The sequence below is a fragment of the Onychostoma macrolepis genome, chromosome 24 (assembly GCF_012432095.1).
Source record: "Onychostoma macrolepis isolate SWU-2019 chromosome 24, ASM1243209v1, whole genome shotgun sequence".
Lineage (NCBI taxonomy): Eukaryota > Metazoa > Chordata > Actinopteri > Cypriniformes > Cyprinidae > Onychostoma > Onychostoma macrolepis.
Window position 1 is genome coordinate 17991318 of NC_081178.1, and position 13052 is coordinate 18004369.

Genomic DNA, 13052 nt, shown 5'->3' on the forward strand with positions numbered 1-13052 from the left:
AAAACTAATAAAACCAATAAAATAAACACAAACAAAAGAATACAATGCCCCAAGACAACAACACATTTTTCAATAAAATGAAATAGATCTAAATGGTGCCTAAAAACAGAAAACGCACAGAATACTTACTACCATAAGTTTACTGTCATTTGAAATCAAGGCTCTTGCCATGTCAACTATATTAATGGGACCGGACACTGTTATCGCTCTTTGTCATATTCATAGACTGAAAGTAAAGTGATTTGTGGGGCGGCTCACACTCTGTTATGTACATAAATGTGCGTCTGTCCACATCAAGGCAAGTGTAGCAAGTCAAGCATGTTCTGTGAATACAGCTATCCCACCTAATTTAATTCACCTGCTTTCCCTCTATTCCTCTAATCCGCGCCTTATACAAAGTGTCTCTCCGGTGGATGATAAACTGTGGCAGATGTTTGTTTGAGTCTTGTTTGAGCCTCGTGTTGCCCCATTATCTCTGCATAAGCTAAACGCTAAATTATATTTGCCATTTTGTTTATGTTGACATCGGACATCAATCAAGCCCCCAGCGTGTGCCCCCCCCCCCCCACCCCACCCCACACTGGTTAGAGCAAGCAGATGACATAAAAAAATCATTATTCTTAGCTGTGTAACAGGCACAAGAGAGATATGACTACCAAGGATGAAGAGGGGGGACGTGAGGGAGACAGAGGATGTAATGATGAAGAATACAAAACGTAATATGGACCAAGCAGCTGCCCCATTTAATTTATCCCTTCATAGAGCTACAATGGTTTTGCATGTGACTGAGCAAGAAAGGCAAAGAGAGAGAGAAATGAGTGGAAACAGATGAGGAAAAATGGATTAAAAAGCAAACACATATGCTGTGATTTAAAAAGGGAAGATAGTGTGTTTTGATGCTGAAATAAATACAAGATATTTAAAAAAAAAAGATGATGAGAAGTAAAGAACATGACAAAGAGAGTTGAAAAACGATTACTTTGCTGAAATGTGAGACTGAGAGCTTGGAAAACTACTAAGGGAATCCCCCTTATAGAGAGCTTATTCATGACCGCTGACCTGACAGAACCCATCATCACACACACACTTACATAAACTTTGCTTTTATGTAAAACTAATTTTAGTTACTATAGAATATAGAAAATCAAAATTGTGAAATTTCTGTCAACACAAAATACACAAAAACGGTCATTTAAATTTTATATGCCACAATTGTGACTTTATATCAGTGACTTGCATATACGTGACTTGCAATTTCAACTTTGTTGGGCCATTACAATTTTATCTCACATTATGACTAAAAACACTACACAGTCAAAAGTTTGGTGTTTGTGGGATTTTTTAAAATGTTTTTGAAAGAAGTCTTTTATGATCTTTCTCTTATATGGTCTCTTTTAAAGAAGCCATTACAACAGTCTTCAGTGTTACATAATACTTCAGAAATCATTGTACTATGCTGATTTTGGTGGTCAAATCATCTCTTGAGTTTAAGAGCAAGTGCCAATAAAAATTGACATGTGGATTTTGCATGCTGAGGTGACATAGCATATAAGGCGAAAGCGTGCATTCACTCATCCCGGCATCAGAGATTGGTTCAGGGTTGTGGCATGGGGACATAATGTCTCCGTTCCCTCCATCAAGGAACGAGGGTTACGTACGTAACAGAGACATTCCTTATCTGTCTGTCATTACGAGTTATGTCGTGATGACATTGGGGTTCTATGGAAAACACCACAACCTGAATGCCATCACAACCCTGTGGCACCGCAAATGTTGACAAAGCCACAGCATGTCAGACAAATTCTATGCAAAGGTTGTAACCTTCCCAACGCCCCAATGCAAATTCCCTGACCTTGGTGCCCGAAGGGACCAAAGGTAAGTACATCGCTGCTGGAGGTGGCCATGCAGATGTTCCGTCCACAAAAATTTCTTAACAGAAGGAATTTCAACGTTCAGTGAAAGATTGCTTCAAATCTTTCCTATTTGTTGTTACAGCTTGGCAGTAACGATGGGGAAGGTTGCTATGGAGGCCACATCCTACCTGTACAGAGGTGACGAGGAGACACTGACATGGACTGACCTAAAGGGCAGTACTACACACGAAAACAGGTCTCTGAGGTCTACTTGGGAGTAGTGATGGAACTACTGCCAGCAGAGACTTACAGAGCAGGTCTGTCAAGGGAAGACATGGGTTTACCAAGGGGAAACCTTACAATGGAAAAATACACATATAGACACTTATGGACACCTAGCCCAGAACAGGGGCTGACTGGGACTTTGGGCATTCTAATGCCAGTTACTGGCCCTAGTGTCAGATTGCTCCACTAATGGCGCTTTTTCCACTGCATGGTACGGCACGGTATGGTTCAGCACGGCTCACTTTTGGGGGGTTTTCCACTGGGTACAGTACCTGGTACCTGGTACATTTTTTAGTACCACCTCGGCTGAGGTTCCAAGCAAATCGTACCGTTACCAAAACGTGATGTGTAAACTCTGCTGATCACTGATTAGCCGGAGAAAATCGTCACTGCCTGCGTCGTTGAACTTGCGGCACGAGACACAACAGACCCGCTAGATTTAAATCAGCACAGCCAGCGAAGGATCGAACGCAACTGTTTTGAATGAGTGCACCTTTCTTTTAACAACCAAAAAATGGCTGTTTCGTTGTCTGTTGAGGAAGTACAGATGTTCCTCTCATTCATAGCCGAGGAGCGGATCCAGCGAGAGCTTGATGGAGCAACGAGGAATTAAAACATTTTTCAGGAGTCACGGCAGTAGAGGCAGCGCAACCATAACAACATGTAAATAATCCCACTCACTCTAAAGAGGTACTAAACTGCAGTGAAAACTCAAACCGAGCTGAACTGAGCCGTGCCGTGCCATTCTGAACCATGCCGAGCCGAGTCGTACCACGCAGTGGAAAAGCGCCATGAGTCTGAGTGCCGAGTGTACTGGAGGATCATTGTGGACCAACATGTGCTTGCCGAGCAGCAGGCTAGAATCACTGCCAGCAACTCCAGGCAGTTGATGTGCCAAAGCAGATGAGGCCCTGTCAAGGACCCTGAGGGTGCTTGCCCGTTGCGCCCCAGCCTGTCCTGGAGGCATCTGTCATGACAATGACATGCAGGGACACTTGTTCTATGGGCACCCCGGCCTGAAGAAAAGCAAGGTCCATTGAGGGGCTAAACATGCAGTGACACATTGACGTGATGGTCACATGATGTACTCCACAGTGACGTTCCCATCTCGGGACTCGCTGTGTAGCCAGTGGTCTCATATAGAGCAATCTGAGTGGAGCGACCATGTGAGCCTCTGAAAGTGTTTCTGTCTGGCAGTTCAGCACTGACCTGGCACGCTTGCTGGTGAGATGCGCCGTCAAACTCACCGAGTCTAACTCCTAACATCCTGAGAAAAGAGATTCTCTGCACACGGGAGAGCTTGCCCTTTTCCCAGTTGAACCAAAGCCCCAACTGACTGAGGTGCCGGAGCACCGGGTCCCTGTAATCGCACAGCTGCTCTTGTGACTGGGCCATGATGAGCCAGTCGTCGAGGTAGTTGAGGATCCTGATGCCCACTTCCCATAACAGGGCAAGTTTTGTAAAGACACAGGGGGACAGGGACAGCCCGAAGGGGAGGACCCTTTACTGCCATGCCCGACCCTCAAACGCAAACTGTAGGAATGGCCTGTGTCGAGGAAGAATCAAGACATGAAAGAATGCGGAATTCAGGTTGACCGCAGCAAACCAATCCTGAGGCTGGATGCATCTGATAATGCTCTTCTGCGTCAGCATCTTGAATGGAAGCATGTGCGGGGCCCACCTGACTCGCAGATCAAGGACTGGATGAAGGCCACCACTTTTCTTGGGCACGATGAAGTAAGGGCTGTAAAACCCCTGTAAAATAGACTCGAGACTTGCATTCTTCACCAACAGGACCACAATCTCCTCATGCAGGACAGGGAAGTCTCGAGGACACCGCTGAACCTGGGGGGGTCACCTGGCAAACTGAATTCACGTAGTCTAATTGTCCGAATGAGTGTGTTCTGGCTCATCATGGCCAAACTCCCTGTGTCCCTGGAGGGACTGGCCAGAGACTCATGGAAAGGCGCTGCATCTCCGAACCGTGATCTCTTGGCTACTGGTGATTGGGGGCGTCGTAGGCGAGAGTGAGGAAGTGCCGCGTCGCTCATTGTCAACCCACGAGCCTAAAGGGAAACTTTGAAAATGTGGTTACCGCTGGCTGTTAAGGATAACACAGGATTTTCCACCCGGCCCTCCAGGGGAAGGAGTGGTGCTGTCCCCGTCACCTCCTAAAAAAAGAGCAGGTCCCCACATCCCCAGGTTGCCCGTGTCAGGGGGGCACCACCTTCACCGCAACTTTTCTCTCCACTTGGGGAATGTCTATGTACCCCCTTGGTGTCCCAGCGGTGGCTCAGCATGCAAAATCCACTAGCCAAATTTCATTGGCGTTTTCTTATAAACTAAAGAGATGATTGGGGCTTCCAAGCCGACCCCTAATGTCGTCACAACATAACTCGTTGTGAACGACAGATAGGGAAATATATTTACTGTCAGAATTGACCAATTAAATGCAGTGATGGGAATAACGGTGTTATAAATAAACGGCGTTACTAACGGCGTTATTTTTTTCAGTAACGAGTAATCAAACGAATTACTGTTTCCCCCGTTACAACGCCGTTACCATTACTGACATTAAAATGTGGCGTTACTATATTATATTATTAGAATTTAATTTTTCAGTTCATCTGAATGGATGCGCAGTGTAGCTGTATTTGACGTACCATAAACTCTAGTGTGAAGGCGCACGACTCGCTGTCGCTTTCTCTCACAAACACGCACTCAAAGAAAGATACAGATCAAGAGAGTCTTTCATAACATGCAGAATTGACGCACTACATGTAAACTATACTCTTTGTTGCATTTTCCTGTCAAAATAACGGAGTTCCTTTGGAATTCTTTAGCTTTTAAGAACTGCCGGTTTCTCTGGTAGTGGGCGGAACTAATGCGCAAACGACAATTTAATTGGCTGGCTCTCACCTATTATCGTGCTTGTTTTGATTTCAGCAAATCAATTCGAGCGAACGCAGACAACGTGATTAATATTCATGAACCCAGCAGCTCATTAATCCTTAGTGCGTTTTATATTGATGACAAATATGCATTCATACTTGGTTATTCTAATTACTAAAGTTCTATCATCATATAATATTAAATTATCATAATATTATATTATAATGCTTGACTGACTGATACTAAGTGTCAGTAGATAAATAGTGTAGATTAATGTACAATGTTTTATAATAATAATTTATTCTTTTAGTGTCCATTTCATTAATTTAACATATTTAATATTGGGGGCATCCAAAGTTATTTGACATTTGAACATTTTTTAAAAAGTAACGCAATAGTTACTTTCCCTGGTAATTAGTTACTTTTATAATGATGTAACTCAGTTACTAACTCAGTTACTATTTGTGAGAAGTAACTAGTAACTATAACTAATTACTTTTTTAAAGTAACGTGCCCAACACTGATTAAATGCAACTCTGCTAAATTAAAGCATTAATTTCTTTAAGAAAGAAAATCTCACTGACGCCAAACTTTTCAATGGTAGTGTTTATCTCGATATCAATACATTTTGTAAGAAACAGGGTTTCATAGTTTTCACAGTATTCTCTATAACATGTTTTGCATCCATATCTACATGTGATTGAAAATGATTTTATTTAAAAAAGAAAACTGCTTGTGTAGCTTTTTTGTCTTTGTTTTTTGGAACACCTGATTGACCAGCACAATCAGCCAATCAGAAATGTTGAAGTCTGCTAATGAAATGAGTTTGAGGCCAGACTACCTGTTTATGCAACTGTTATACAAACATTTTTGCAATTCTGTTTCGCATCGCTAGTGTCACATAATCACTTACAACAGCTATTGTAGCAACAATTTGTCATCTTGAAGTGTGTAACATCTTCATATGAGTATTTTATATGGGTGTACATCAGTAACAAAAAATTTCCTTGCCTGGGTTTGAGGTGAGACAATTTTGCGCTACATGTGACAGCTTGCAGAACAGCTGTGAGAGAGAGGCGTTTGTTACATCTACTCTGACAGGGCCTGATGAGCAGTTTTAGAGGAATCATGCACTAACATGCTGCCATGTCTGTCTCTGCATCTGACGCACTCATTAGTACGTTTCTTGACAGTGTGTTCACCCAGTCTTTGATCTCTGACACAGAACTAGAGATCACCGTGGAGATGTATGGATCATGCCCCATGGAAACAGAGCTAATACATTGTGTACTACAATACCGTTAGACAAGACACCGACACCCCTTCAGTTTGTATGATATATCTGCCTTGACAAGAACTTATAATATTATGCACATTATAAAACAATACTATCAAGTTATAATTTATATCAAAATCAAAAACATTTTCACCATGTTTTAATAATAAAATGCTAAACTTATAAACAGCCAATATGTTAATAATAGGCATACTAATAAGCAACTAGTTACAGTTTTTTATTTGCTTTGGTACAATTTTCTCAAGTAAGGTGTATATTTTCTAAACTGATCTAAATCTGTATAAATCCAAACTGATCACACTTGTAACATCGCTAGTCATTCTTTCAAAACCTGATCTCATGCTTTCATTACAATTAGGCCTACACATATTTTCATCCACGCAACCATTGTTTCAAAACATAAGATTATTGTTATATATATTAAGAACATTTGATTTAATCACAGAAACACTACAGCATGATATATATTTTTATATTTAGTACTTTTAACAATCAGTTCATTCAAGAGGAAACAATGCAAGATACGTTTCAAATCACCTTTGTTGCTGAAATAATTACAGTAATAGAGGCAATAATTGTCATGTTAGAAAATACACTTACATTACCAACTTGAAAGTGACGTGACATATACAGCCAAGTATGGTGACCCATACTCGGAATTCGCGCTCTGCATTTAACCCATCCAAAGTGCACACACAGAAGTGAACACACACGGAGCAGTGGGCAGCCATTTATGCTGCAGCTCCCAGGGAGCAGTTGGGGGTTCGGTGCCTTGCTCAAGGGTACCTCAGTCGTGGTACCGAGGGTGGAGAGAGTTCTGTACATTCACTCCCCCCACCTACAATTCCTGCCAGCCCAAGACTCGAACTCACAAGCTTTGGATTACGAGTCCGAGTCCGACTCTGACTCTCTAACCATTAGGCCACGACTTCCCCTTGCATAACTCATATCCATTAATGTTTGTAAATGTATTTACCCAGTTTGTTAGGCTGTATCAAAAGGTGTGATAAAGGTAGTGACATAGTACCATGACAAAATAAAATAGTACCAAAAAAAAAATACTGTAAGTAGGCACACACATATTCCTATCATTATGGTGACATTCCATAGGAATAATGGGTTTTATACTGTACAAACTGTATATTCTTTAAATATTAATAAAACTGTAATAGTGAGAATTGGTCCCTATACTGTGTGTGTGTGTGTGTGTGTGTATGTATATATATATATATATATATATATATATACAATCAGAGAATATTGTTATATTAAAGACAGTTATCAAATAACTAATTTATGATATTTGCTCAGGTGGGTCCTGGGGTTTTATCTATCAGATTGCAACGCATATTCTTGTTAACACTTGTGAACATTACACATAGTGCGCGTCTGATTAGCGTTAAGCTGGTCGGCGTGGTAGCCAAGGCTCACATAGTCATAGGCCACTATTGTTAAGCCGGGTGGTGTGGAATCCAACGCTCACATAGTCATAGGCCACTAGTGTTAAGCTGGTCGGCGTGGTAACTTAGGCACACATAACCATAGGCCACTAGTGTTAAGCTAGTTGGCGTGGTGCCCCAGGCACACATAGATAGTAATACATGCGGTTCACATGGCTCTTCAGAGCAGCAGAAGCAGCAGCAGCAGTAGCATAGCAGATCTATTCCACCAAGATCAAATACATTAACATTGTCATGTACAACACCATGAAAATCCCTCCGAGAGTTGTCATGACAGAAGTACAGAGTTCTGGCATGAAACTCTAGATGGCGCAGTCCGATAGATCTAACTCAATATGACCAATATATATAGCCAATGAGCTCGCTGCTCAACATTCAAATACTTGCACTTCACTTCAGCACTTCAGAAACCCTCCACCTTCTCCAGCTCCACCTGAATAAATCAAATTGGACAAATAAATGTAGTGATAAATAAAATGTTCATTTTCAATATTTTGTTGAGAATCCTTTGAAGGCAATGACTGGCTTAAGTCTGGAACTCATGAACATCACCAGAGACTGAGGTTTGTGATGCTTTGCCAGGTCTTTACTGCAGCTGACTTTAGTTGTTGTTTGTTTGTGGGTCTTTCTGCCTTTAGTTTTGTCTTCAGTGAGTGAAATGCATGCTCAATCGGGTTGAGATCAGCAGATTGACTCAGCCATTGCAGAATATTCCACTTTTTTTACCTTCAAAAACTCCAAAAACTTTTTTTTGCTGTATGTTTTGGGTCATCGTCTATTTGTACTATGAAGCGCCGTCCAATCAACTTTGCTCCATTTGACTGAATCTGTGCAGAGAGTACATCCCTATACACCTCAGAATTCTTTCGGCTGCTTCTGTTTTCTCTGACGTCATCAATAAACACCAGTAACCCAGTACCACTGGAAGCTATGCATGCTCATGCCATCACACTGCTCCACCATGTTTCACAGATGACATTGTATGCTTTGGATCATGAGCTGTTCCAAGCCTTCTCCATACTTTTTACTTCCCGTCATTCTGGTACAGGTTGATCTTAATTTCAGCCGTCTAAAGAAGCTTTTCCAGAAGTGTTCTGGCTTTTTTAGATGTTTAGTCTAATCTGGCCTCATTTGCACCTTGTGGTGAACACGCTGTATTTGTTATCTTGATTTTAGACTGACAGTGACATACCTACCTCCTGGAGAGTGTTCTTCTCTTGGCTGGATGTTGTGAAAGGGTTTTTCTTTACCATGGAGCGGATCCTCTGATCAGCCACCACTGTTGTCCTCTGTGGACGTCCAGGCCTTTTTATGTTGCTGAGCTCACCAGTGCATTCTTTTTTTTTCTCAGAATGTACCAAACTGTTAATTTGGCCACTCTGCATGTTCCTGATATCTCTCTAATGGACTTGATTTGTTTTTGAAGCCTAACAATTGTCTGTTTCACCTGCATGGAGAGCTCCTTTGATCGCATGATGTGCGTTCACAGCAACAGCTTCCAAATGCAAATGGCACACTTAGAATCAACTCCAGACCTTTTACCTGCTTAATTGATGTAGAAATGACAAAGCAATAGCCCGCATCTGTCCATGAAATGGCTTTTGAGTCAACTGTCCAATTATTTATGGTCCCTTGAAAAAGGGGGGAGGTATTAAAGAGCTGTAATTCCTTAACCTTTCCTCCAATTGTGATGAGAATATTGTGATGATAATACCCTCAAATTAAAGCTCAGAGTGTGCACTTTAAGATCATATATATATCATACATATATATATATCAATATGTTTTGATCAGCAGTTAAAATAATAAAAATTCTGCCTGTGTCCAAATATATGGACCTGACTTTATATAAATTTAACACTCAGATTCATATTCTGGATGTTTTCTTTACATTAGTCTGAAAGAAGACGTTATGGAAGCAAAATTGATCAAAAACACAAATGTCCAATGAATGAAAAAACAATGGTGCCTGTAGTGCAGGGATGGACAACTTCAGTCCTGGAGGGCCGGTGTCCTGCAGAGTTTAGCTCCAACCCTAATCAAACACACCTGCCTGTAACTTTCTAGTGATCTTGAAGACATTGATTAGCTTCTTCAGGTGTGTTTTATTAGGGTTGGAGCTAAACTCTGCAGCACACCAGCCCTCCAGGACCGAAGTTGCCCATCCCTGCTGTAGTGTCTTGCTTTAAAACTTGATATAAGTTAGCTTTAATTACATTCAAGTTGACTTTATATATGGGAACAGACATAAGTAAAGTTGTGTAAGTTTGTGCGTTTACTCACATGTGTAGCGGAGGTACTGGTGAGGGTTCATAAATGTACCGGCCTTGTGTATGTCTATCGTCAATTGGTACTGGAGGATGAAAAGCAGGAAAGAACTGAGGTGTAGCTGTAAAATGAAAAAGAGAGTTTTTTGCAATTAAATGTTTAAACATAAGTACCATGATGCACAGTAAATTGTTTAGTAAGTGTGCATTCACTGAATTTATTGCTAACAAACAAAAAAGGTATTTAAGTACACTCACGCAAACACACAAATCGGTGTGCAGCACTGTCGCAAACAAATGGTTGCTTTAAAGCTAATTAGCAAAAACATCTTCTGTATCCTCTATACCAGCGGTTCTCAATTCCAGTCCTCGTTCCGAAGAAGTAAACTTCAACGGATTTCCCCTGCTCAGGGAGTAGGAAGCAATGAACACTGTGTAGGGATCATGTCAATCGGAACACAGTTCATGCACGGAGCTCACTTCTAATGAGCTGGTTATCTGACTCAGGTGTGTTAACTAAGAGAGACATGCAAAATATGCAGAGCATGGGGGGGACTGGAATTGAGAACCGCTGCTCTATACTGTGTCCTACATGTGTTTGTGTTCACATACTGTTTGCAGTGTTGGACTGTGTGCTGTACTCCATAAAAAAAAAAAAATAAATAAATAAAAATATATATATATATATATATATATATATATATATATATATATATAACAACTTCAAAACTGATTCATCACAACCATCAGAGAAGGTGGGAGGACCTTATAAAATCCAGAGCTAAAACATCAAAACACTCAAATAAAATTTGTTTACAAACGGTTCTATTTAGATCTGATTGAGGGGGTATAATTAAGTACAATCAAGCATTAAACATCAGCATAAAACATCTTTCAAAGCAACTCAACATTTAAGTTTGAATCTCTTTTGGTTAGGACAATTCCAAGGGCCCTGATCAGAGAGGCGTGAGCTGTGCTTCATTAATTTATTTTGCTCACAAAATGCCCATAGGAAAGAAAAATCAAAAGTGAGATCTCTTTAACATCTCAAATATTTCTCCTAGACAGAAATGAGGTTACTTTAAGATCTAATGGAGATTTTTGCTTGAGTCTCCTGCTTCTCAAACTTGTCTACTGACAAAAACTTTAACACTCTCACAATGGTCTCCTTTAAAACTTTAAAAGAGATCTCAACAATATCACACACTGTGCTCAGATATTTCTCCTAGTCTAAAGACTCTGGTGGTCTCACATTTGTCTCCTTTAAAGTTTTAGAAGAGATCTCAACAACATCACACACTGTGCTCAGATTTTTCTCCTTAATTAGAGACTCTGTTGGTCTCATATTTGTCTCCTATAAAGTTTTAGAAGAGATCTAAACATAATTTATGTTTATGTACGCACATAATTTGTTGCTGGAAATAGTAATGTACCGGATGCCTTAATCAAAACTGATTTACAGAAAATGTAACCCTGGAGCTTTCTTTGCTGAAAGGCACATAAATGGCTTATGACCCAGTCTTGATTATTAATTGACTAATTTGATTATTAATACATATTATATGGTAGAAATGTTTGAACTCATATTGAGGCATTTGACTTGGTGCACACTTTGTAAAGTTATTGAGATCGCTTCTGAAATTTAGAGGAGACAAATTTGAGAGCTCTTGAGTCTGTAGTGTAGGAGAAAAATCTGAGCAGTGTGTGATGTTGTTGAGATCTCTTCTAAACTTTTGAGGAGACAAATGTGAGAGATCCAGAGTCTCTAGCTCAGGGGCGAGGCCAGAAATGTTTAAGTGGTGGGCCTACATAAAACTGGGTGGGCCAAGTGTAGCATATAAATACTGCATATAAAATACAGAAAATACAGCACAACGGATCAATACACAATACCTATAAAGCATTGATTCAAATTCATTTTAATTTCAACATTTACTAATAGCCCACATTATTAAAATTAAAAGTAGTAGGCCCTATCTAACATTCGTACCTGAGCAGAACAGTTGTATTTTTATTAACTAACATTAACAAACATAATTAATATTGTAACAAATGTATTGCTCACTTTTAACGTTATTTGATGCATTAACTAACATTTAATGAATGAAGTTTATTGTAAAGCATTACCTCAGTCTGAGACAATGGGGCTGCAGACGATCTTGTAATCAGGTGTCTCTGTCAGTTCGCGCTCAAAGGAGAGTAAACATCGAGGAGCGAAAAAATATGTGCGGCTGCAAATATGCAGTTTGTTGTGGAAAAGAGTATGTAGCAGTGGTAGTAAATAAATTTCAGTAAGCATGTTCAATACTTTTCCCCTGTGTTATTCCACTTTATTCCACTGAACTTCATTTCTGAACTTATTATGAACTTACTAACTCCGATATCTGGAGAAAATTTCATGTCAACAGCACCTTTAGAAATATATTTACTGAGAAAAATGGTGACATGTTCAATACTTATTTTACCCGCTCTACATGCAAAAATGGGCACTGGTACACTAGTGTTACATTTGTTAAAGGTATTGCTCTTATACTAAACATCTTGCACTTGTAAGTCCTTTCTAGTGTGTTCGGAAAATACAATGCTGGACATCGAAGATACATTTAAACATTTAAACTAGAAAGCCTTGATATTCTTAAGTGTTTAATGCTATTTAAATGATAGTTTTAGTATTTACAATATTTGTAAAAGTTTAACGTTTCTCCTAAAATAAAACTGAAGACATCTTAAGACAAAGCTGATATCTCGGTGAGACATATAAGAAAATCACCCCTTAGTATCCTAAACGTAGAGTAACCTCTGTCAGAACCATAGCCTTGTGGGCAGCACATCAACGTGAAGGCACAACTGCACCTCAGACAGCATGGGTTTGAATCCCAGCTAAAGGTACTTTCCTACTCCTGCTCAGTTCTCACCTGTCCAATTGTTTCCGGTCTCTACTCCTACTGTCCTGACCATTGAAGGTAAAAATCCAGTGCAATAAAAAAAAAAAAACATT

At 40.1% G+C, this 13052-nt stretch overlaps 1 protein-coding gene across 1 annotated transcript in view; it reads right to left on the reverse strand.

Annotated features, from left to right (window-relative positions):
• The window catches only part of gli3 (GLI family zinc finger 3), a 171654-nt gene that overhangs the window by 65147 nt on the left and 93455 nt on the right, over nt 1–13052 (reverse strand). Inside the window, exon 4 of the mRNA XM_058765221.1 lies at nt 10071–10176. Within this exon, the coding sequence (XP_058621204.1) occupies nt 10071–10176 (106 nt within the window). The remainder of the gene's footprint in view (nt 1–10070; nt 10177–13052) is intronic.